General features: G+C 39.4%; 1 protein-coding gene across 4 annotated transcripts in view; it reads left to right on the top strand.

The window, feature by feature from the left end:
• The window catches only part of LOC121873527 (nuclear transcription factor Y subunit alpha-like), a 28,055-nt gene extending 15,083 nt beyond the window's left edge, over positions 1–12,972 (top strand). For all 4 annotated transcript variants that reach the window (XM_042377128.1, XM_042377125.1, XM_042377126.1 and 1 more), the window contains exons 6-10: positions 4,377–4,544; positions 4,660–4,736; positions 8,969–9,005; positions 10,065–10,167; positions 12,867–12,972. In XM_042377128.1, the coding sequence (XP_042233062.1) occupies positions 4,377–4,544; positions 4,660–4,736; positions 8,969–9,005; positions 10,065–10,139 (357 nt within the window). In that variant the 3' untranslated portion in view covers positions 10,140–10,167; positions 12,867–12,972. The remainder of the gene's footprint in view (positions 1–4,376; positions 4,545–4,659; positions 4,737–8,968; positions 9,006–10,064; positions 10,168–12,866) is intronic.
• The last annotated feature ends 13,785 nt before the right edge of the window (positions 12,973–26,757 follow it).

Below are 26,757 nucleotides of genomic sequence, written 5' to 3'. Positions count from 1 at the left end.
AAAATTATTGAATAGTATAAACTTCTTGATATTTGCTAAAATGGTAAGGAATTTAAGCCCTAGAACCGATTACTGTATTGGCAGACTAATACTACAGCTGGTGGACCGCCAAATGCAAGCGAAATCATGTTCAGGTTGGCTCTTAAGAAACTCGTTAATCGAGGGATTGCTCGTTAACCGAAGTTAAGAATCTTATGGAAGGTAACTTGTTAACCGAAATCTCGTTAACCGAGGCGCTCGTTAACCGAGGGACCACTGTACAGTAAAGCCTCGAATAGCGACGGTAATGTGGTCCTCCAATATTGCAGTGTAAAGTGAATCATCGCATCGCAAATCATTAATTACCATTAAAATTAAGCAATAATAATGAGATGCATTCCCTGTGTGACCTTTTCATTTCTTTTGTGTGGCTTTGTACCCTCTTTTCCCCCCAAAACAATACAACTAATGAAAATTGAAAACTCTATTCTTTAAATAATGTTTCTGAATGCACCTTATACAATATAAATGAATAATAATATGGTCACACATTAGAGGAGATGTGACACTATTGTTTTCGTTTGTGTTTACAGCCGGGAGTCCGGGACGATAGTTCTACACGAGAAAATGAGACCCTGGTTGTAGCTTAAGTAAAATTACTGTAAAAAAAATGAATATATGTTTTAGGTAATGTTATTTAATGTTATTAAATGGAACAATAGAAGTAGCTTACCACTAATGGTAAAGAATAAAAGTGAGATGGATTGGGAACGCCAACATATATGTACGCATTTAAGGATACCGCATCATTTATCTTTTTAAGAATATGTACAAAAGATTCATTATTGTTTATTACTAAATATGTATTTGATTGAATTAATCTTTATATATGCAAAATGAACAATGCAATTCATTAATAACACGTAGAATATTAAAACACACACGAGGATAAGAGACGGCATTGTTGTCAGTGTTTACACCCGTAATGTCAGTTATCCACCTGAAACTGAAAAAAAATAAGATCCTGATTGTTGTTATAGTAAAATCGATATAAAACATATGTATATTTTAATTAAGGTTGTATAATGTACAGTCGAAGTAACCACTGATATTAAAGAAAAAAGTGAGACATAGTGGAACGCCAATGTATACGTGCGCACTCAACGAAACATGTCATTTATCTTAAGAATATGTACAAAAGAATCATTATTGTTCATTACTGAATATGTATGTGATTGAATTAATGTTTATATATGTGAAATGAACAATGCAATTCATTAATAATAAGTAGAATATTAAAACGCACGCGAGGAGACAAGACGGCATTGTTTTCGTGAGTGACGATGGTTCTACATAAGAAACTGATGAATAAGACCCTGGTTGTAGCTGTAGTGAACTTAATGTAAAAATATTTAATGCCTGTATGTATGTTTTAAGTAATGTTATTTAATGTTAATAAATGGAACACTAGAAGTATCTAACCACTAATGGTAAAAATATAAAGCGAGACGATTGGGAACACCAACGTATGTACAGTAAGTGTGTACATGTGAAAACATATCGTCATTTCTCTACATATGAAAATGAAAGCAACACTTATTTACTGTTCATATACGTTTTAAATAATATTTATGAATTTTAAACAAAAATTCTACTCGCCAATGGTGGTAAAGTCTAAAACATAAGGACAGCCAATGAATATTGTGAGAGTTTTTACTCAGATGGCGAAATCATCAGGTTCAACTCTGGCTGAAGCTATAGCTTTTCATAAAGCTGTTGCTGAAAGTGTAACTGAACCTGAAGCTGTTGTTGAAACTGCTTATGATGCTGAATTTGATGGTGTAGCTGAAGTTGATGGTTTAGGCCTTCAAATAATAAAGCTATCGAAAGAACCTTGCTCAGCTGCATTCTTTTCTCATTATACATCTTTATGCAAAGGTCATTTGCATTTATATAAATTTTAATGCTTTGTTCTGTTAATGGATCCACTTCAGAAAATATGTTCATTGCTTACTCCCTATAATATCCATAGACCTCTCACCTTTTTCATATCGTTTTTACACATCTTGTTTCTCGGCTAAGCTTATACACTTTCTATTGGCTTTTGCAACAACACTACCATCACTTGCTCTCTTGTCCATGTTGAATAGTGTTGCAAGAATGCTGTAAGAAACCGGAGAAAGTTTTTCTCCTTTTCCTGTTCAGATGCGTGAAAACAAGGGCCCGCCAGCTGCGATTGTTTATACGTACTAGTGATGCTGGCGTCACCACTAACAAGCCTGGCAGCCTCCGTGCACAAGGCGTGTTTTTTTTTAATCAGGATTTAGTTATTATTTATACGAAAATGTAATACCTGTGTATATTTTTTTATTTTGTCGTAAATACGAAGAAAATAATGGCGTAAATTTAATTTGGTCCTAAATTAACCAGGGTCTTAGATATGAATCTTCGTTAGTTGAACCGTTGTTATCGGAGGCTTTACTGTACTATTTTTTCTATTATTGAAGCTGTTATAATATTTATGATGAATCATACACCATCAGAGTGGGCATTTGCCAGTATCTATCAGTCAATTGATCCACAGCAATTTGGCATTATGAGGACCTCCTCTACATCACACTGCTTGGTGAGCTTTCTGGATTTTCTGCACAGAAACTTGCAGAAACGTAAGACATCACTGGCCGTTGCCCTTGTGGACTTCAGGAAGGCCTTTGACCTTGTTGATCACTGCACTGTTATCAACAAGGCTATTGCACTAGGGCTGCCCACCAACCTAGTCTCATGGCTCACTGATTTCTTGAGTGGACGTCGCCAGGCAGTGAGGTATCAGGGCTTGGTCTCCACATTCCAACACCTCACCTGCGGTGTTCCCCAGGGGACCAAGATGGGACCACTGTGCTTCCTCATCCTGATCAACGACGCTCTATCGGACACTCCTCACAGGTGGAAGTATGTGGATGACTGCACTGTGGGAGTTTCAGTGGACAACACCGCACCAGACTACTCATCGCTACAAGGCACCCTGGACAGGCTACAGGCATGGACCACGGAGAACAAGGTCACCATCAACCACACCAAAACCGTAGTCATGCACATCAATACCGCCACCACTCCAGTGCAAGCCCCAGCAGTCACAGTGGGTGCCCATCCTCTCCAGCTGGTGCAGTCTGCCAAACTCCTGGGTGTAACCATAGACAACAAACTTGACTGGAAGGCCCATGTAAATAACACAGTCAAGGCAGCCTCGTATCGTCTCTACATGCTACGACTTAGGTCACTTGGGACACCCACGCCAGAGCTGAGGACATTCTACAACGCCTTTATTCTCCCCAAACTAACGTATGCGTCACCAGCCTGGTCGTCTTCTCTCAACTCCACCCAACAACGTCAGCTAGAGAAGGTACAGAAAAGGGCCTGCAGAATCATGCTCGGCGCAGAATACTCCGGCTACACCAACGCTCTCTCCACCCTGGAAATGCCATCCCTCAGTGACCTCAACCACCAAGCACTGGAAAGGTTTGGCAGTGGACAACTGCACCACCCTCGTCATCGCCGCCTCCTGCCACCTGCAGCCCCCCACCCAACTCGCGCAGTCCGCCACTACAACAAAATTCAGCCCATAAGAGCCCGCACTGATAGATATAAGAACAGCACCATCCCATCTATTGTTAAAATAATAAACAACTCCTGATTTATGTACTGTACAGCCCTGTAAATGTATTCAATGCATATAATATCATTGTCTAAATCAAATGTAAGTCTGTATATTTTCAGCCACCGGCTGCAACTCTATTAATAAACCGTTTATTATTATTATTATTATTATTATTATTATTATTATTATTATTATTATTATATGAGAATATAACGATGAATCTATAAATAAACAGGTCCAAAGCTAGAGCTCGTGACATTGTCCAAGTCATTAGGCCTACTGTCCAGGAAATCTGAAAATTGCATGACACCCACTTTTTTAAACCGCCATCTTTACCATCAGAGCAAATTTTCTGTGCAAAAAGCTCCCTGCTGTTTAGGGTTAAGCTTATGGCTATACTATGTTAGTGTTGCAGGGGTAGTGATTGTGTGTGGAACGGGAAGAGTGTTTGGATGGAGGCTTGACCACCTAAAAAAATAAAATGAAGGTATGTTAAAAAAAAGATAACAATGTTCAACAGTTAATTGCCTTAGTACAATAGACTAAGATGGTCTTTATTTATTTATTTATTAATTTAATCAATAAAGAATTCACAAGGCAGGAAAATCATGTCAAAACATGATGCAAGTGTTTACAAGGGATAAATGAAATGCAGAGACTTGAAACTTTTTGTTCTTGTAAACTTGAATTTCATAATGAAATCTTTGTTCTTAAGTGAATAAGTATGAATTAAATGTTTTAGGTTGGGAATGGAGGTGTGGCACAACTACAGCGAATACCACTTCCTGGTCCTGAACTACTGGAAGAAGAGCCCCTATATGTTAATGCTAAGCAGTACCACAGAATTCTTAAAAGACGTCAAGCCAGAGCAAAGTTAGAGGGTGAAGGCCGAATACCTAAGGAACGAAAAGTAAATACAGTGTTAAGTTTTGATTTTTATCAGATTGTGGAGTGAAATTGTTAATTATGATTCACTTTCTCGTCTACTGCATGAAGTTAAAAAAAATCATTATTGTCTTACACAGAAGTACCTTCATGAATCCAGACATCGGCATGCCATGAATAGAGTAAGAGGAGAAGGGGGACGCTTCCATAAAGGACAGTAAGTGTGCTTGCTTGAACTTAATTTGATAATGTGGACTTTGGAGCTGATACAAGTTTAATTAGGAAACTTGCTTCATTACCGTGTATAACCCTTTATTTAGTCATTGAAATGTTGTTTTGATTCAGCAAAGGTTATTGTATTCTGTAAATGACATCATCTAAGTCAACAATCATACATTTTTATGATTGTGCATGGACTGTAGGTGGTGACCTGGGCATGTGTTAGAATTTATATGACAGATGTGATGGAGTTGGGGGAAAGTTCATTGTTCTTGATTATGGCCATTCTGTACCTGGCAGAAAAAGGCCTCCAAGAGTGGATATGAGGAGACTTAACAAAAATGGAGGAGCAGAAGGTACGGGTACAGAGATGTAAAGAAGGGTGAAAATATGTTTATTTGTGAAAATTTTGTACACATCATTGACTCGGATTGGTGTACGGAGCACTAGAATTTATGGTAACATGCATAAGGATACTAAACATTGGGTTTAAGAGGTCAGATTAGAGGATTTAGCGTCATGTAGGTTAAACCTCAATATTCCCTTGATATGGTTACAGCATGTTTGAATGGCAACATTAGACGTATGCCGTATTGTTTCTGCTGAGGGATGAAACATCATCTGTTTTCAAATTGTTTAAATAAGATGTGGTTGTTATGTAAGGGACATGGCGTAATGGTCATACAGCGCTGAATGGCCTATTGGGGTCAGTGCGCGGCTTTGAGCCTGAATTCCATAAATCAATCAATCTTATTGTTGCTGTACTTATGGCTTCCACTTCTCTGGTTTGTTATTCAGACTTAAATTATTTGATTAGGACTGTACTATTTAAACAGAGAATGCTCCTCTTAAGCAAACAGGCCACAATTATGTCTTGACCCATCACTTCACACTAACTGTATACACTCAAATGAATAGTTTCTTGTTTCATCACTTGATCTGTCCATCCATTACGGTTTGCAAATCTTTTACTTAACATTCTCGTGTCCATATCACCTGGATAAACCCTTATTCCTCAGTGCATGGTATGTATTTCTATTTCCAGATCTTGTTTTTTTCTATATAATAAATCCTCTTTGAGAATGCCATGGATAAAGAATCTTTGGATATGGAAGTTGGCATCTTGTGGGGGGGGGAAAAGGTGATGTGTTCTTGGCCCCAAACTTAGGCACACAGTACAGTGAATTTAACAATAAATACTGGAAGTACCCTAGTATAAGGATTTTAAATATAGCTGGGAAGGTGAATTATTCCTTTAACATGGGGGTCACAGAGTGTCGTAGCCCCGTTGCTAAGGGTTAGCAGAAGCAGCGTCTCAGCTGGGCTGCAGTGCTATGGCGAGGCTTGAGGCCACACAGCCAACATCTATGCAAATGTCATTATGTTAAACTTTGACTTAGCCTTTCCTTCATGGTTTTAGTCCATATTTTCATCTAGATAGTTTTATATTAATTTTTTTTGTGTGTTTAGGTAGTAAGTAAATTAGCCCACCCGGGCACAGCTCATTGACCCACATCGGGGCCTGGGGGGGTGGGGGAATATAATAAAAATAATAATAATTTATAGTAAATAACATTTATAATACAAAATACAAAATTGAAAATAAAATAATATTAATAATAATAATAACACTGTACAGTAATAATAATAAAACCATAAAGAAGTACAAAAATGAAAAAAAAAGATAAAAAACGAGAAACAATATACAGTAGAAGTCCAAAAATCCGAACTGCTTGGGGATTAGGTCGGTCCGGATTTTCGGATTTTCCGGATTCTCAGGCAGTACTGTACTTTTAAAATTCAAATTTAAGGAGGAGTAAAGAAGAGATGAACAGGTACATTTTGATAGTTTATTCATTAGCAAATATAACATGCTTCATTTATCAAAACGAGCAGTTTTAAAGAAAAAGCTGTGAATTCTAGAATTTTATTCTTTGCCTTTTTTATATCATAAATTGTAGACTTTCCAATGTCGTATGTTTCCATTAGAACAGTATTGCTCACACCACGTTCTAGTTTCTTAATTATTTCAAGTTTGTCACTCAATTTCAACGTGTTCTTCTTTCTCTTCACACAACGAAGTTTATCTACTTTAGGAGCCATTATTATGGGCTTGTACAGTACTCTGTAAATGGAAAGAGTTGGACTCAAAATTCCATATGTTGTCACAGTTTGATTGCTCGTTTTAAAGTGGCGACCACGTGGTCGCTTGTTGTCACTGTGCAGCTGTGGCGCTCACACATGCGCACATACACACAAAAGCCCGCTAAAAAAAAAGTTTTCGAAAAGTCTGGATTCTTGGGTGGTCCAGATTTCTGGCATCCGGATTTTTGGACTTTTACTGTATGTGTGTTGTGTTGTCAATGGTAAGAGATAATTGAGACCCTCCAATTGTGTGTAAATGAGGCAGAAAGTCAGATCAGCAACGTGGGACTTGGTCACAATTTTTGTGATGCCATATGGCAGCAGGATCTACCATTAGACAACACATTATGCTTCCAATATCTTCCCAGGTGGTAGTACCTCCCTGTTTGATTGCTGCCTACTACCTATATTTATACATATATTCACACTTGCATAGAGAGTACAGATAGGGGGAGGTCTTAATATATCACCATCATAGAAGTGGAATGTTGTAGATGGAGAGGTCGTAGATTGGGGGATAACCTGTACTGTAGTTGATAATGCATCATGTACAGTACTTTCTTTCCCTCCAAGAATTTTTTGGCTCAATTCATCATACTTTATATTGTTTCATTTGCTAATATTCCTGCTTCCATTTACTGTATCTGAAACATTTCATTGCCTCCATTCTAACTAACAAGCTAAAGCAGTTGATAATGATGCCTGTTCCTAAGAATTGGGTATACAGTACATGTATACTGTATATGCACTAACCAGAGTGAAACATTTTAAAGGCAGTTATCACTTGAGAAGTTTGAGTTATATTCATTAATTTGTTATATATGAAAGAAAATATTACAATTACAACATGTTGATTTATAAGAAGTCACATTTAATGTTGTCATAGAAATTTTGTTACTCAAGAAAATGTAAACTGGTACCAACTCCCAAATGCATCTAAATATGAATTTCAACACAGCCTAAATGTTTCCATACCATAAAAGGCAGGTGAAAAAAATATTTGGTTTAACATGAATGCCTTTTTATAATTGACAAAAGTTATGATCTGCATGGCATATTTTCTTGTTTCTGTTTATAATAGGATGAAAAACTTACAGGGTTAGAAAGACTAAAAATTCCATTAGTATGGATATATCATTGCCAATTCCTTCAAATTTTAGATATCGGTTCCACAAGTGGATTTTTTTTCCCTTTTACAGCTCCAATAACAACCGCAATAATAACTACTCAGACAGAAACCAATCGAGGTGAGTTGCTGAGTAGTCTATACTGGTAAGACTATCTTGATGGAGAAGGGTTAATTGTCTCAGCAGTGTTCTTAACCCCTTAGTGCTTTCAATGTGTGGGACATCTCTTACTCTAGAGGAAATTGTCTTGGTGGGTAAGGATTATTGTGGATGTATATATGACTACTATAAGTTAATGGGCTGATTGGTGGTTGTTTTGTGTTGTTTAGATGCTCCAACAGCCAGAGAGTTATTAAGTACCATTCACAAGATCCTAGATACTTCAAAAGATCTTGTAAAAATAAAAAAATAAAAGTGGTCTGCAGATCAGACCCACACTTGGCAGAATGTGAATGAACCACCCATAATACACTGTATTTCTGGCATTTTACAGAGTCAGACACAGTAGATTGTGGTACTGAAAGTATTATCATCTGTTTGGATGAGCCATTTACAGTATATTAGTTTTGATAATTTTTTGAATATGTTGTACAGTTTTGTAGATGGCCATAATAAGTTACAGGGATTTATATTTTTATTGAATTCCTTGGTCTCCTATGATGTATTAGCTAATATTTAAAAATTCTTTCAGTATCTAACCAACCCAGCACTTTTCACCAAATATAAATGTACTTTAGTCATTTCTTATTGTAATACCAGTTACCTAAGACATGATTACAGCGTTAACATTGCATTATGTGGACTTTTATACATTGCTTCTCAGAATGCAAATTGGTTTGTATTATTCATACATTTGTGTTGGGAAATTTAGTGAAAGGATGAACAGAAACGAGAAATACTAGCGTGTGTGTGGTGTTTGATGGTGGTTAATTTAATTTATTTATTTTCTACTTAACAGAGAAGACATGATGGACAATCTAGGACTTGGTCTACAGGTGAGATTATTATTATTATTTTTGTATTTTACAGTAAACCTCTGATTAATGAGATGTATAATGGGGATTTTGTAAATGAAGATGGTTCAGTGTTAAGAGGATGGCTGGGTATTGAAAGTATAGTATTGGTGAGGTCTTCTTGGAGGTAGGCTCAAATTGATTGGGCATAGAGAAAGGAGGAGACCAACTGCGTCAAGTTATGCATAAGCTCTATTGTGGATGGGAGGAGAGCTAAGGGAAGGCCAAGAATGATTGTAAGTAGTGATGCAAAGAAAAAAGAAATGCATTCATAATTTTAATAATTTTTTTTACACAAAAATACATGGAGCAAAAAACATTTTATTATTGTTGTTTTTTTGTTTACAGGCCAAACAGTATATTTTATAATTTTATTACAACATTTATATTACTGCATTAAGCCAATCTGGCTTATATATAATATAATTAGTAACATTTGAACTGTACTTACATGATGCAACTAAGTTCTATTTTATCTACCAAGTTTACTTAATGAAATACAACTGACATCTACAGGTTACTTTTAAATAATCTAAGGTCTAATTATGAAAGTATAATACAGAGAATGGACACTAGCATTACTGTGAATGTGTTCAGAGTATGTTGGGCAGTTGGACTGTGGTATCATACCGGTATGGACTGAGTACTGTACGTGTTTAAATAGGTTCTGTCAAGCTGTATTTAATAGTAAGTTTAGACAAAATAAAGAGAATTTTCTTCTATGACACTTTTCTCGCATTTTATCCATAACCAAAATAATACATAGTTGATCGCGCCATCCAAACCTACCTAACCTTACCTAACTCCTTAACTGGTGGGCTGCAAGAGACTGTAGCATGGAGAGTTGCCATCACGTAATCACAGCTTGCCCTTTTAAGCATGGAAAATGGCTGTAAAAAGGTGGTGGTGGTGATGGTACAAGTTTCTCATATTTCTTTTGGCAATAGTCATCTAGTTTACTCCAACAAAAACACCCAGCTTTGCGCTGCAGGCAAAAGGTTATCGCAAAAAATTTTGATGTCATATTTTTCTTTTTTGCAGAATGGTATGGATGAACTGATAACAGGAGATCCTGTACAGACCCGAGTGACAGACACGAAAGTCTTTGTTACCTGAGGCATTTCGGGATGTTCTTCAGGTTCTGGTGAGTTCATTTGTTTATTGAACGTGTTGTGTTTGTTTTATTTTAGATTGGTGGGTTAATTTGATTACATGGGTCTTTAGATGATTAGCTTTCTGGAACAAAAATAAATTGATGGGTAATTCTATGAACTTGGGTTTCTCCTTCTGATGTCTGATAATATGAACAAGCTCCATTATATTTGTTGAATGTGGTATGTGTTATTATTTAAAGATTTTATTTTACAATTTTGACACTCGAGAACCATGAGGTAAATTTTAGTGATGAGTGACAAATAGTGTCTCTTCTGGGTTTGTAATGGTTTCTCGCCATGCTATTTATTGGAATTTCATGTGTCTCCGTGTAGCAAATAGCCACTTAATTAAACTTACTAAACATCCTCATTCCACTGGTGAGATTCGGGAAGATCATTAAATGTGAGAGGTAGGCTGGTGATAAACAGTAGGATAGCATCAGTGTTTTAGCAGTTACTCATACATACTGCACACTGTAACCCTCATCAAGAAATGGAAAATTAGTAGTAATACTGTACAGTGAGAAATCATTACAAGGAAGAGTGGATATAAAAATTCAGCATCATAGGTAAAAAAATATATACAGTATTGGTTCAATAAAATTTAGTATACATGTAAAGAAAATATAAATGCTTTTCAACCAGGAAGTAAATGACTGGTGTTCACAGTATTCAATTATAACCATTCACTTAAACTGGAAATCAGCTTTGTTTTGCTCATCTTCAATTTTTAGGTTGAATACAGTACACTGAACTTTAGGCACCCCAGAGATCAACTGAACTTTAGGCACCCCAGATATCAACTGAACTTTAGGCACCCCAGGGATCAACTGAACTTTAGGCACCCCAGAGATCAACTGAACTTTAGGCACCCCAGAGATCAACTGAACTTTAGGCACCCCAGAGATCAACTGAACTTTAGGCACCCCAGGGGCTGAACTTTAGGCACCCCAGGGATCAACTGAACTTTAGGCACCCCAGGGATCAACTGAACTTTAGGCACCCCAGGAGATCAACTGAACTTTAGGCACCCCAGAGATCAACTGAACTTTAGGCACCCCAGGGATCAACTGAACTTTAGGCACCCCAGGGATCAACTGAACTTTAGGCACCCCAGGGATCAACTGAACTTTAGGCACCCAGGGAACAGGGATCAACTGAACTTTAGGCACCCCAGGGATCAACTGAACTTTAGGCACCCCAGGATCAACTGAATAGGCACCCCAGGGATCTGAACTTTAGGCACCCCAGGGATCAACTGAACTTTAGGCCCCTAGGATCAACTGAACTTTAGGCAACCCCAGGAGGGAACCAGGACAACTGAACTTTAGGCACCCAGGATCAACTGAACTTTAGGGAATCCCTAGGGATCAACTGAACTTAGGCCCCAGGGATCAACTGAACTTTAGGGGATCAACTGAACTTTAGGCACCCCAGGATCAACTGAACTTTAGGCACCCCAGGGATCAACTGAACTTAGGCACCCCAGGGAACGAGGATCAACTGAACTTTAGGCACCCCAGGGATCAACTGAACTTTAGGCACCCCAGGGATCAACTGAACTTTAGGCACCCCAGGGATCAACTGAACTTTAGGCACCCCAGGGATCAACTGAACTTTAGGCACCCCAGGGATCAACTGAACTTTGCTCCCTGCCATATGATGAAGCAGGGTGTGTATGCAAATGGTGACTGTTAAATTTTCATTCGACTTTTATTTACTGATTTGGTAATTCGGTATTTTCTGTTGTAACTTACTTATTGGTATTATTTTTATTTATTCCTCATATTTACTGGTATACTGTATAGTATATTATTTTAAGAAAACTATAGCTACAGGAGGAAAACACACAAAGGTTTTTTTCCTAAATCCTGCCTGCTAAAATGGGGGTGCGTCTCAAATGCCATAAAATACAGTACTGTATTTAGGTGATTTTTTTATATTATTTATCGTTTTTATAAATTTAGTACATTCGTCGGAAGATAAGAACAATTGGCTTTTTCGGACAGATGGTTCCCCCTTTTAGTCTGCATCTTTTAAATGTACATACAGTAATACTAAAGAAAAAAATGCATTAATAAATGAATGTAACAATTACATTGAGAGGTTAGCTGATAGTATGTAGATGATATTCTGAAAGTGTAATGGTCACACTGGTAAATAAAGTAAAATCCCACATTGGAGAAATAAAAGACAAATCTTGGAGCTGGTATATCTTGGTCCACACACTAGGACACTCTTTAGCCAACTGAACAGAACAAAGCAAGGGGGAAAGACATAGAACATGGGAATCTGGTCTCATGACCTATCTCCTGAGTTAAGGAAGGGTGGGGACTAGGTTGATTGATTTGTGGAAATTATGATGTATGTGAAATAAGGATTTATTTGATATAGTTGGACCAGGGTTTTTATTTTGAAATGATTGATTTAATGCATTAGAGAGCTTTGAAATGTAAGAATGGTGTTCAGTAGAAAGCTGTACAGTTTTCAGAGGTGAAGTCCATGTCATCTGTAGAGTGCTTCTTGGTTAGATGTGTCTTATGGTGTCTTCGTTGTTATTCTGTCATTGTGTAGGTGAGACACAAAGTCGGCTGTTTACGCTGACCCAAAAACTATTTGTTTATGGTAAATTTTTTGTGAGCCACCATGTTTTAACTATTTACTAATTATTATTATTTTCTTTCCTCAGAGGAAGGTTAACGAGTGCTAAGTGCTGTTCTGCTATATAGCAAGGTTAAAGGACAAAGAGTGACAGTGGAACTATGTTGCAACTTAAGTAGAAAAATCATATCTTGGTGAGTGGTCTGAAGCTACTTACGTTTGTGCAACATTTCTCGATGTACACTCATATACAGTGTGGGCATAATCTTGCATATGTTGTATCCCGCTCTTGGTACAGTACCTTCCACAGGAGAAGAACCCCAATAATTACTTGATTTGTGTGTGAGGTGTGAGTAGTACAAGTGGAAGGCAATTTTCAGAAAATGGCATCTTCATTAATTGCTGTTGGTCTCAGTATAAAAAGATCAATCTAAGAATGCATTATGTGCTCAAATTTCACAAGTAATTGGCAAAGGCTGAGTTTGAGGCAGTCACAGTTGAGTGAGTGGAAGATTTTCTTCTTTTTGAAAGCCTTGTTTCACTTGACTTAATTATATTCATTATTCTTTTAATTGTTATCTTTTGTGTTGCATTAAAATTTTGGTTTCTGTACTGCATTGGACTTGGCATGTTCCAAGAAAATTTATCGTTTGAGATACAAGGTCCTCCATATATGCTGGGGATGTTTTCCAGAGAGAAGCGACTTGTAGTGAAATGTATTATAATGAGGAATTTTTCCCCATAAGAATGAATGTAATTAGGGGTACAAGGGTCCCTCGTTATACCAATATGTGTAGTTTCACATACCTGTATATGCTGCTAACAAATAGAGGAAGAAAATTTCATTATACAGTAACTGTACTTCATTTATTTTACATTTACAGAACATTATCTGCATCATCCATTGTTTTATATTAAGTCCACGTGTATCTGAATATGACACAAATACAGTGATCCCTCGGTTAACGAAATTTCGGTTAATGAATTACCTTCCATAATATTCTTAACTTCGGTTAACGAGCATTCCCTCGATTAATGAATTCCTTACGAGCGCCCCTCAACATGTTTTCGTTTGCACACTAGCTGTCATATTAGTCCGCCAATACAGTAATCGATTCTAGGGCTTAAATTCCTTACTATTTTAGTAAATATCAAGAAGTTTGTACTATTCAATAATTTTAAAAGTCTTGTATTAAATTTTTTAGTCATTTTAACAATTATTTAACATAATTTAAGTACAATACAGGGAAACTAGTTGTTAGCGTGCCAAACAGCCTGTCAACACACCATACAGGCGTCAGTCTCTCTGTCTTTTCAGTGGAGGTAACATCTTGCTTCAGACTCTTCAACAAAAACGCTTTTTTTCTGTGTTTCCAGTCAAATTATTGGTCATTTTGAAAATTATTTTACATATTGACAATATATAATGCAGTGCAGTGTTGATTTAAAGAAAATAATCTTGAATTACACCAAGTGAACTAAAATTTTATGGGTGAAATGGTGCCATGGGGTGACTTCTCTTCCACCCCAATGCCTTCTCTTCTTCCTTCTCCTCCACCCCCATTCTAATTCCCATCATCATCATCATCCAGGAGCCTTCTACATACACACCTCAAAGTAAGTGTACTTGACTACCTTTTTTGTTGAATTTAGGCAATTTTCGGTGAGCTGGAACCAATTACCCAAAAACCCATTGAAACAATGGTTTCGGTTAACGAGCAACCTGCTGGAACGAATTGTGCTCGTTAACCGAGGGACCACTGTAGTGTTAAAAACATCTACAGTATACTGTAAAAATATCCATAATAAGTACTAAAAGCTCCCTACAAGTGTTAAGTTTCTACCACTGACGTATTTTGGCGAGCTAGAAACTTAACACGCAGGACACTTTTATTATGTATTATGGTGATTTTTACTTGTACTGTACGTCCGGTACACTAAAAGTATATTAGATGCTTTTAACACTACAACATATTAAGGTACACACAATCTTAGTATAAAACAATGGATGAGGCACATGATGTATATATAAAATATTTGACATACATGTATAATTCATATTTCTTCGTACAGTATATTTGTTGGCGACGTATATGTGAAAGAACATATACCAGTACAATATATAGTGAGGACCCCCTTCATACCTAATTTATGATGACAAATGTGAGCTTTGAACTCTCACACAAGCATCAGTTTTGATGGGTTTGAAGTTCATCATACAGAAGCTCATTATTATCCAGACACTCCATGGGTTACAGATGGGTTACGTTTCTGGAGGCTATCCATCAGCCGGATGTGACCCTTCCATAGGTGATCATTGAGCACACACAGTACACATTATGTATGTATAGATATGGGACCAGTTATCTGGCATGCGTGGCACCTGCCGGATAAGGTTTTTTTCTGGATTTGGAACACCAGGCTTAAAATGTGTAGCAAACTATCTGTAACTGCCTGTGAAGAATGTTCAGATCATAGATTCACCCCTAAAAGTAGCTTTAACTGTACACTGTAATATTAAAACTTAAAATTCTAGGCATAGAAACATCAATCACAAAAAAGCTTTTAAATAGCATTAATGGAAGCATAAAAAGAGCAAAAATGATACAGGTTAGTGTTCAGATAGCATCGCAAATGAGCGGTGCTGTGCCACGGACCCTCTGACCTCCACACAGCTTCATGGTCGAAGCCCTTAGATACTTAAAACTTTATGGTTATTATTTATGTTATTTATTTTTGTACTTTCTGTATGTAGGTTTGTGTGTGTATGTAACCGATAAGAAAAGAAGACAAATTACGTATATACAGGGGGTCCCCGGGTTACTAATGGGTTCCATTCCCGAGGACGTTCTTTAGTAAAAAAATGTACGCAAGTCGAAACACATGCTGTGTGCATGCTGTACTTACAGAACAATGTTTAAAGTTCCACTATATCATAGCTTAAGTCCTTTTATACATCCAAAATCACTTTATTTAAGAGGAAAGAAGAATTAGAATGACAAAATACAGTATAGTAAATTCCTGTATAAGTAAAAAATAAGTTCTCAGGTAAATTAAACACAAATTTAAAGTTTAAACTCGTTCGTATTGGCGAGTGTTCATAAGTCTGGGACCTCCTGCCTGTATACCGAAAATTATGAGTTAAAATTATTTTAATACCATATGAAAATTATTTTTTCTCCATGTAATATCTAGTGTGTCTGAAAGTAAGTAAAGGAATGAAAAAAATTACATGTGCTGCATCTACCCAAAATTACGAGTTAAAAATAACCATAAAATCTCACAGGTGGGGTATGGTTGGAAATATCCCCGCTCGGGAATTAATTAGCACTCATTTTAAATAGGACATGGGAGAGTACTGTATCAGGTAAGGTTCATAAATCTGTAACCTGAGCCATCCGTAATGCAGGGAGTGTCTATATTAAAAAAAAAAAAAATGGTTCTACTGCATTAGAAGTGGAAAACTCCACTACTGTATTACATTAATGCGGACTGTATAATTGACCGAGAATTGGCAGTTTGGTTTTCCATTTTTTCACTTTGACAAATTACAGTGAATGTTAGCAGTATGCATACAGTATTTATTTGATTACTGTACAATTAATTTTTGTTTATAAAAAGAAAAATTTGAAAATTTCTTATTCACATCTTTAGTTGGTGAAGAAATTGCTGCAAACCTTTCATTTAATATATTTGCTCTACCCAAGAGTTAGCATTGGGTAAACCATACAAGTGTACAAAAATGTCTTTAAAATGGTGATGATAATGACAAATACCCACCCACACACACACAGGCATAGTATAGTAAAAAAAAAAAAAAAGTATTTTGTTCCCTCAAATTCGAAATCACTCCTAATTCATAATGTTTTGTGCCGTTACGAAATACTGTATACAGGCAGTCCCCGACTTACGACAAGGATACGTTCCTGGACCCTGATCATAAGTCGATTTGTTCGAAAGTCAGAACAGTGTTAATACTTTAGTTACCACAACCCTGCCCATACAAAACAACAATAATATCCAATACATAACAAATAATGTAAATAATGTAAATAAAGTGATGTTAAACAATATAGAATATTGAAAATAATGTAAAAAGGGATTTTAATAAAAAAATTTGCGATGAATGTACAGGACGTATTAGGATCCAGTTCGTAAGTGTGGACGATCGTAAGTTGGGGACTGCCTGTATATTACAAATTGTCATATTTGGTAACATTTCAAAATTTGAGACATTTTGAAATATGATATACTGTACCTGTACTGTAAATATAAAATTTTTGTAATACAGTATTTGGTAAAATTTTGGATTATGAGACCTGAATATATATACAGTATGATGTGTCGCCAAGGGATGCGACTGCCCATCTCACTGTAAACATGTACTGTACTGTACTTACTATACGCATCGTGCATTTTGGTCAAGGGTCAGTTCACATCGGTCACTCGTGGAGTGTACATCTATGGTCCACTACACAAGCTTTTTCCCACTAGCTTTTCCACCATTGTCCACTGTTTGAATTTGAGCCATTATGTTTGATAACTCTGGACCAAGCAGCTAAATCGGGTTTTATACTTAGAAATGTTTAAATTTTGATCGGGCAGAGAACGGTATCTTAAACAGCAACAAATTTAAAGTTCTCCAAGCTTAACTTGATTCTCAAATTCACCAAATTGTTTGAATGATAAATTTGTCAACTTTTTATGTCAAGTTAGCTGTTGGTTGTGATCTTGTTCTATTTTTCTCTTCTATTTTAAGTTGCACAGCAACTTGCCTCTTCAAATATTTACATATATCAGTACATCTGGTTGTGTAGGTAACTGTCCAGTAATGTTCATGGGAGCTTCACATTTTTATTTATTTGTTTTAGTTTTAAACTCAGTCTTCCCGACTCAAACTTTTTTGCCCATGGAAGGTTTCAAGGTTTTTTGTAGCTCACTGACCCAGTACTTATTGTCAAGAGCCAATATTAATGAACAGTGCCAATCCTGATGTCACATTTTGTAGATAGGGTTAATATTAGTTCAGTCATTTTATGTATGTTGTTGGAAATTTTGTAATAAAATATGTTTGCATACCTGTTGTTTTATATGCACAGCTTGACTTGTACAACTGTTTCAGGGGCTTAGCCCTCTTTCCCTACCTCAGAGGGAGGGGAAGGGTTTCCCCAACTGGGTGGATCACTGGGGACTGTCCAGACTAAATGGCTCCTATGCTGCTGCCAATTTTGAGAGCAGACTGGTAGCATCGTGTCCAGCCCAGACCCATGTGTATGTTGTGTGTGGCGAACCATAACGGTGGGAGTCCTGGAGCGATGCCACTCGCACGGCTACCTAGACCGTATTGGGGAAGGTGATAAGGCCCACACAAAGAAAACAATGTTTGTCAAATGGCATCCAAAGTTCAATCAGTTTCGCTGAATAGTTTTTGAGTTGGCGTCGTGCGAGGGTTGAGGTGAAACCGTACGTCACAAACCCTAGACGATGCTTCCATTGTTAGATGTATGACCATGTCAGCCATACTTTTAAAGTTACAGCAGGGTGTTCCTGCAGTATGTGTTAACTGTGGCAAGACCCACGAGGGTCAGAAAAGTTTGGGTCTAGTCTGCTGTTTACACTGTAGTGAGGTATCATACCAATTGCTCCACAAAGAACTCCTTAGCCCTGACTCACCTCGGCCGATGCATGTTGCCAGTACAGGAGGTCGCCAGTGACAAACGCAAAAGAGGCACGTTCTCTCAATGATATACACAACCCTGATATTGGTGCCATTGCCATCTCGCCTGGTCACCGAATCCCACACCCTTCATGATTCAGATCTCGGTGATTGACAGTAACGTTTCTATGGAAATCACTGGCTGGTGTGGTGACACCAATGCCATGGGCATTCCCAGATGTCAACCTGCCAACCAGCTGATCAATTTAATTGGAAAGGCAAAGTACTACAAACGACATGGGTTCACCTTTGAATTACAAAAAGGAAGGAACTGAAACTGTCCCGAGGCCTTTGAAACGGTACTGTCGGGTTTGACAGAGTTGTCCCCATTCCTCCGCCAACTGAGATGGCAGAATGCTGCCACATACTAATTAAACAATTCTCCCTATACGCTGATATCGAAGATGCTCATGAACATAATCCTTGTATACGATTACACTATCGAGGGAATTCCCCAAAAGCCGTCGACATTATTAAATGGAAGAGAGGGAATGTGCAATGACTGTTGAGGCCCACCCAGTCCTCCCTCCACTTTATGCAGAACCCTATCATCCCAGACCTGCTTTTTGTGTTGTCTGTTGTCATTGGGTTCACACCATCACTGTCTGCTGCTGACAAAATTGTCGTAGATGTTTCTGCTCATGTAATCATTCCACCATCTGTGCTCAGAAAATCGTAGACCATTGTGATGGTAGGAGTGAGAGAAGGACTTGTACTATTGTGTAGGAGTGAGGGATGGACATGGTATGTTGTGTAGGGGTGAGAGAAGGACTTGTACTATTGTGTAGGAGTGAGGGATGGACTTGTACTATTGTGTAGGAGTGATTGATGAATTTGGTATGTTGTGTAGGAGTGAGGGATGGACATGGTATGTTGTGTAGGAGTGAGAGAAGGACTTGTACTATTGTGTAGGAGTGAGGGAAGGACTTGTACTATTGTGTAGGAGTGATTGATGAATTTGGTATGTTGTGTGGGAGTGAGGGATGAACTTGTAGTATTGTGTAGGAGTGAGGGATGGACTTGGTATGTTGTGTAGGAGTGAGAGAAGGACTTGTACTATTGTGTAGGAGTGATTGATGAATTTGGTATGTTATGTAGGAGTGAGAGAAGGACTTGGTATGTTGTGTAGGAGTGAGGGATGGACTTGGTATGTTGTATAGGAGTGAGGGATGGACTTGGTATGGTGTGTGGGAGTGAGCGATGGACTTTGTATGTTGTGTAGGAGTGAGGGATGGACTTGTTGTACTGTGTAGGAGTGAGGGATGGACTTGGTATGTTGTGTGTAGGAGTGAGGGATGGACTTGGTATGTTGTGTAGGAGTGAGGGATGGACTTGGTATGGTGTGTGGGGAGTGGGGATGGACTTGGTATGGTGAGGGATGGACTTGTTGTTTGAGTGAGGGATGGACTTGGTTTGGTGTGTGGGAGGGATGGAGTGAGGGATGGACTTGGTATGTTGTAGGGTGAGGGATGGACTTGTTGTACTGTGTGGGGAGTGGGGATGGACTTGGTGTGTGGGGTGGGGATGGACTTGGTATGGTGTGTGGGAGTGAGGGATGGACTTGGTAGTGAGGGATGGACTTGGTATGTTGTGTAGGGAGTGAGGGATGGACTTGTTGTACTGTGTAGGAGTGGGGATGGACTTGTTGTGCTGTGTAGGGTGAGGGATGGACTTGGTATGTTGTGTAGGGTGAGGGATGGACTTGGTATGTTGTGTGGGAGTGAGGGATGGACTTGTTGTATGTGGGAGTGAGGATGGACTTGGTATGTTGTGTGGGAGTGAGGGATGGACTTGGTTTGGTGTGTGGGAGTGAGGGATGGACTTGTTGTACTGTGTAGGAGTGAGGGATGGACTTGGTATGTTGTGTGGGAGTGAGGGATGGACTTGGTTTGGTGTGTGGGAGTGAGGGATGGACTTGTTGTACTGTGTAGGAGTGAGGGATGGACTTGGTATGGTGTGTGGGAGTGAGGGATGGACTTGGTATGTTGTGTAGGAGTGAGAGAAGGACTTGTACTATTGTGTAGGAGTAATTGATGAATTTGGTATGTTGTGTAGGAGTGATTGATGAACTTGGTATGTTGTGTAGGAGTAAGAGAAGGACTTGTACTATTGTGTAGGAGTGATTGATGAATTTGGTATGTTGTGTGGGAGTGAGGGATGAACTTGTAGTATTGTGTAGGAGTGAGGGATAGACTTGGTATGTTGTGTAGGAGTGAGAGAATTTCGTAGCAAATGCTCTGTCTCATTCACCAAACTGAAAATAAAACACAAGTGTCTTATGTTTGGGGAGGGAGTTTTATAAGGCACTGAATATATTTGATTGAGAGGTAATTACACTTCTTCTTCAGTACGTAGGACTATATTTTGTATATGTTCCTGTATGTAATAAGTAAATCAGCTTAACGTTGTTCATTTGTTAGGTAAAATAGTATGGTAATTGGCGGCATGGTATCCACATTGTGTGGGGCACGGCAAGTGCAGGGAGGTAGACGAGCCTGGCTGGTGATAGTGTGTGGTGCAAGTGTGGTACAAATGGTCTGGACTCAGGATATATTTATGTGGAGACAAGTGGTGTATACTTTTGTACTTTTCTAGTGTATGGTGAGGCTGAGGTTCGGGTGTGGGTTAATTTAGGCTGTGGTCATCTGTACTGTACTTAAATTGTTCTTTTACTTGACCTTTGTTTGTGGTCTCTTAACTTTATAATGCTAAGTTATGCATTTCATGATTCATCTTCAACATGATACCTATATTTGGATTAATCTGAGGGTTATTATTGAGAACTTGGTGGAGATAATATATGTCATTATAGTGTTTACCCTGCTTGTTGTTGTGACCACTCGTGTGACTTGACCAGTGGTAAATTCTTGATAAAGAGGAGTGCTGGCATAACAGTATGAAGAAAGAGTTATTTTACTTCTTGTCGCCCTGCAATATATACAAAAAAAAAACTATTTTTGGTTAATAAAGTTTTAATTTCACATGTATTAACAGAAAATACTACTCCAGGGAGGATGAGGACCATACCTTGGTGAACAGATGACGAGGCAACATCAAGAGAAACGATCAAGAGTACAGTAAAGGATGAACATTCTCTAAATAACTCAGTCTACCAAACATGACAGGAAGTTGTATTGTATATATGTAAGTGTTGGTTAAATACGTCCACATAAATACTAAAACAGATGATAACAGTGTGTTGAAATCTTATCTACTGACTACTGTAGAGATACTGTAGCACTGTAGGAGTGAGGAAAGAACAAGCAATATTATGTAGGAGTGAGGGATGGACATGCAGTGATGTGGAGGAGTGAGGAAAGGTTATGCAGTGTTGTGTAGGAGTGAGGGAAGAACTTGCAGGGTTGTGTAGACGAGGGAAGGACTTCTAGTATTGTGTAGGAGTGACGGAAAGACTTGCAGTGTTGTGTAGGAGTGAGGAAAGGTTATGCAGGGTTGTGTAGACGAGGGAAGGACTTGCAGGGTTGTGTAGACGAGGGAAGGTTTTCAAGTATTGTGTAGGAGTGAAACAAGGTTTTGTAGTATTGTGTAAGAGTGAGGGAAGTGCTTCTAGTATTGTGTAGGAGTGAGGGAAGGACTTGCAATATTGTGTAGAAGTGAGGGAAGGGCTTCTAGTATTGTGTAGGAGTGAGGGAAGGACTTGCAGTGTTGTGTATGAGTGAAAGGAGGACTTGCAGGATTGTGTAGGAGTAAGGGAAGGACTTACAGGGTTGTGAAGGAGTGAGGGAAGGACTTGCAGAGTTGTGTAGGCGTGAGAGAAGGACTTGTGGTGTAGGAGTAAGGATAGGACTAACAGGGTTGTGAAGTAGTGAGAGAAGGACTTGCAGGGCTGTTTAGGAATGAGGGAAGGACTTGTAGTGTGGTGTATGAGTGATGTAAGGACTTGTAGTGTGGTGTAGGAGTGAGAGAAGGACTTGCAGAGCTGTGTAGGAGAGAGAGAAGGACTTGTAGTGTGGTGTATGAGTGAGGAAAGGACTTGTAGTGTTGTGTATGAGAGAGGAAAGGACATGTAGTGTGGTGTAGGATTGACGGAAGGACTTGTAGTGTTGTGTAGGAGTGAGGGAAGGACATGTAGTGTTGTGTATGAGTGGTGGAAGGACTTGTAGTGTTGTGTATTAGTGAGGGAAGGACATGCAGTGATGTGTAGGAGTGAGGGAAGGACTTGCAGTGTTGTGTAGAAATGAGGGAAGGACTTCTAGTATTGTGTAGGAGTGACGGAAGGACTTGCAGTGTTGTGTATAAGTGAGGGAAGGACTTCTAGTATTGTGTAGAAGTGAGGGAAGGACTTGCAGTGTTGTATAGAAATGAGGGAAGGACTTCTAGGATTGTGTAGGAGTGACGGAAGGTCTTGCAGTGTTGTGTAGGAGTGAAAGAAGGACTTGCAGGATTGTGTAGGAGTGAGGGAAGGACTTGCCGGGTTGTGTAAGAGTGAGGGAAGTTCTTGTAGTAATGTGTAGGACTGAGGGAAGGACTTGCATGGTTGTGTAGGAGTGAAGGAAAGATTTGCAGGGTTGTGTAGGAGTTAAGGAAGGACATGCAGGGTTGTGTTGGAGTGATGGAAGAACTTGCAGTGTTGTGTATAAGTGAGAGAAGCACTTCTAGTATTGTTTATGAGTGAGGGAAGGACTTGCAGTGTTGTGTAGAAATGAGGAAGGACTTTTAGTATTGTGTAGGAGTGAAACAAGGCTTTGTAGTATTGTGTAAGAGTGAGGGAAGTGCTTCTAGTATTGTGTAGGAGTGAGGGAAGGACTTGCAATATTGTGTTGGAGTGAGGGAAGAGCTTCTAGTATTGTGTAGGAGTGATGGAAGGACCTGCAGTGTTGTATAGGAGTGAGGGAAGGACTTGCCGGGTTGTGTAAGAGTGAGGGAAGTACTTGTAGTAATGTGTAGGACTGAGGGAAGGAGTTGCAAGTTTGTGTCGGAGTGAAGGAAAGACTTGCTGGGTTGTTTAGGAGTGAAAGAAGGACATGCAGCGTTGTGTAGGAGTGAGGGACGGACTTGCAGGGTTGTGTAGGAGTGAAGGTAGGACTTGTGGTGTTGTGTAGGAGTGAGAGGAGGACTTACAGAGCTGTGTAGGAGAGAGAGAAGAATTTGTAGTGTGGTGTATGAGTGAGGAAAGGACTTGTAGTGTGGCGTAGGAATAAGGGAAGGACTTGAAGTGCGGTGTAGGAGTGAGGGAAGGATTTGTAGTGTGGTGTATGAGTGAGGGAGGGACTTGTAGTGTGGTGTTGGAGTGACGGAAGGACATCTAGTATTGTGTAGGAGTGACGGAAGGTCTTGCAGTGTTGTGTAGGAGTGAAAGAAGGACTTTCAGGATTGTGTAGGAGTGAGGGAAGGACTTGCCGGGTTGTGTAAGAGTGAGGGAAGTTCTTGTAGTAATGTGTAGGACTGAGGGAAGGAGTTGCAGGGTTGTGTAGGAGTGAAGGAAAGACTTGCTGGGTTGTGTAGGAGTGAAGGAAGGACATGCAGCGTTGTGTAGGAGTGAGGGAAGGACTTGCAGGGTTGTGCAGGAGTGAAGGAAGGACTTGCTGGGTTGTGTAGGAGTGAAGGAATCACTAGCAGGTTTGTGTAGGAGTTAGGGAAGGACTTGCAGGGTTGTGTAGGAGAGATGGAAGGATTGCAGTGTTGTGTAGGAGTGAAAGAAGGACTTGTAGTATTGTGTAGAAGTGATGGAAGGACTTCTAGTGTCGTGTAGGTGTGAGGAAAGGACTAGCAGATTTGTGTAGGAGTGAGGGGAGGACCTGCAGGGTTGTGTAGGAATGAGGGAAGGACTTGCAGGGTTGTGTAGGAGTGAGGGAAGGACTTGCAGGGTTGTGTAGGTGTGACGGAAAGACTAGCAGGTTTGTGTAGGAGTGAGGGAAGGAATTGCAGGGTTGTGTAGTAGTGAAGGAAGGTCTTCTAGTATTGTGTAGGAGTGAGGGAAGTACATGCAGTGTTGTGTAGAAATGATGGAAGGACTTGCAGGGTTGTGTAGGAGTGAGGGAAGGACTTCTAGTATTGTGTAGGAGTGAGGGAAAGACGTGCAATGTATAGGAGTGCGGAAAGGAATTGTAGTGTGGTGTAGGAGTAAGGGAAGGACTTGTAGTGTAGTGTATGAGTGAGGGTTGGACTTGCAGGGCTGTGTAGGAGAGAGAGAGAAGGACTTGTAGTGTGGTGTAGGGGTGAGGGAAGGACTTGTACAGGAGTCACCATATAGACTGGTGGTGTTGCGAAGCTCATGACTTCTAATACACTGTTGTAATCTTTTGTGTGGATTTGTAACTAGACAGTCAGGAAGTATTTTGTTCGACTTAATTATTTTGGACTTTAGTTTCAGCTTCATTTGCAAAACAAAATATTTTATTCTTCCTGGCAGAGATATTCAAGATGTTAGTTTAAGATTTTACTGTAAAATTAAGTAATTATTACAGCTTTACAACTTACTTGTAACCAATGAGCATTTCCTGTGGGCAAATTTTTGAAATTGTATAAAAAAAAAAAGATTGTATTTGTTGTAAATGTTCTGAGGCAGTATGTCAGTCCTAGGGGCTATGTGAGGCCCCCAGGGCATATATGCTGCCGCCATGGACTGTTTGACTAATTCAGGCTGTGTGATGATCATCGGTCGTTGTGCAAAGGATTTAAGGACTATGAAAGGTTGTCAGGGGTAGTTCTGATCCAACCAGAGGCTGTTTGTGGCTATATTGTGAATATCAACTTGGAGATGTGTGAGGCTCTTAGAGAGCTACTGTATTTGTGACTGAGGGGGTTAATTGATGCTCCTAATGTCTGTGTACAGAAAAAGATCAATATATCCTAAATAAGTCAGTCTACCCGACATGACAGGAAGTTGTATTGTGTATAATATTTACTGTTGGTTCGACAAGTCTTTATAAATGCTAATATAGATTATAACGGTGTATTGAAAGTTTATCTACTGAATTCTGTAGGACTGAGGGACGGACATGCAGCATTGTGCAGTATTGAGGGAAGGACTTCAGTATTGTGTAGGAATGAGGGAAGGACTTGTAGTGTTGTGTAGGAACTAGGGAAGGGCATGTAGTGATGTTCGTAAATGAGGGAAGAACTTGCTGACCTCCTAATGAATGAGAGGACGACTTACTGACCTGGTAATTAGTGAGAGGAGGACTTACTTACCTGCTAATTAGTGACAGGAGGATTTACTGACCTAAGGAGTGAGAGGAGGATTTACGGACCTACTGAGGAGTGAGAGGAGGACTTACTGACCTTAGGAGTGAGAGGAGGACTTACTGACCTTAGGAGTGAGAGGAGGATTTGCAGTGTTTTATAGGAGTGAGGGAAGGACTCACTGTGATGTGTAGGAGTGAGGGAAGGTCTCACTGTGATGTGTATGAGTGAGGGAAGGACTCACTGTGATGGGTAGTATTGAGGGAAGGACTTCAATGTTGTGTAGTATGAGGGAAGGACTCACTGTGATGTGTAGGGGTGAGGGAAGGACTCACTGTGATGTGTAGGAGTGAGGGAAGGTCTCACTGTGATGTGTATGAGTGAGGGAAGGACTCACTGTGATGGGTAGTATTGAGGGAAGGACTTCAGTGTTGTGTAGGAATGAGGGAAGGACATGTAGTGATGTTCGTAAATGAGGGAAGGACTTGCTGACCTCCTAATGAATGAGAGGAGGACTTACTGACCTACTAATTAGGGAGAGGAGGACTTACTGACCTGCTAATTTTTGAGAGGAGGATTTACTGACCTGCTAATTAGGGAGAGGAGGACTTACTGACCTGCTAATTTTTGAGAGGAGGATTTACTGAAAAGAGTGAGAGGAGGATTTACTGACCTACTAAGGAGTAAGAGGAGGATTTACTGACCTACTAAGGAGTGAGAGGAGTGACCACACCTGGCCACAAGGAGGAGAGGAGTGATTTACTGACCCACTAAGGAGTGAGAGGAGGACTTAATGATCTAAGGAGTGAGAGGAGGACCCCTACTGACCTACTAAGGAGTGAGAGGAGGACTTACTGACCTACTAAGGAGTGAGAGGAGGATTACTGACCTACTATGAGTGAGAGGAGACTTACTGACCTACTAAGCGAGTGAGAGGAGGATTTGCAGTGGGGAGTGAGAGGATGCAATGTGTTGTGTAGGATTGAGTGAATGCCTACTGTGTTTTGAAAGAGCATGAAAGACATGCAGCGTTGTGTAGTGCATGAGGGAAGGACGCACTGTGATGTGTTGAGTGAGGGAAGTGGCTAACATGATGTGTAGGAGTTAGGGAAGGACT

The sequence above is a fragment of the Homarus americanus genome, unplaced genomic scaffold (assembly GCF_018991925.1).
Source record: "Homarus americanus isolate GMGI-L3 unplaced genomic scaffold, GMGI_Hamer_2.0 scaffold30858, whole genome shotgun sequence".
NCBI classification, from domain to species: Eukaryota; Metazoa; Arthropoda; class Malacostraca; order Decapoda; family Nephropidae; genus Homarus; species Homarus americanus.
This window is presented reverse-complemented; position numbering and strand designations above follow the sequence as displayed.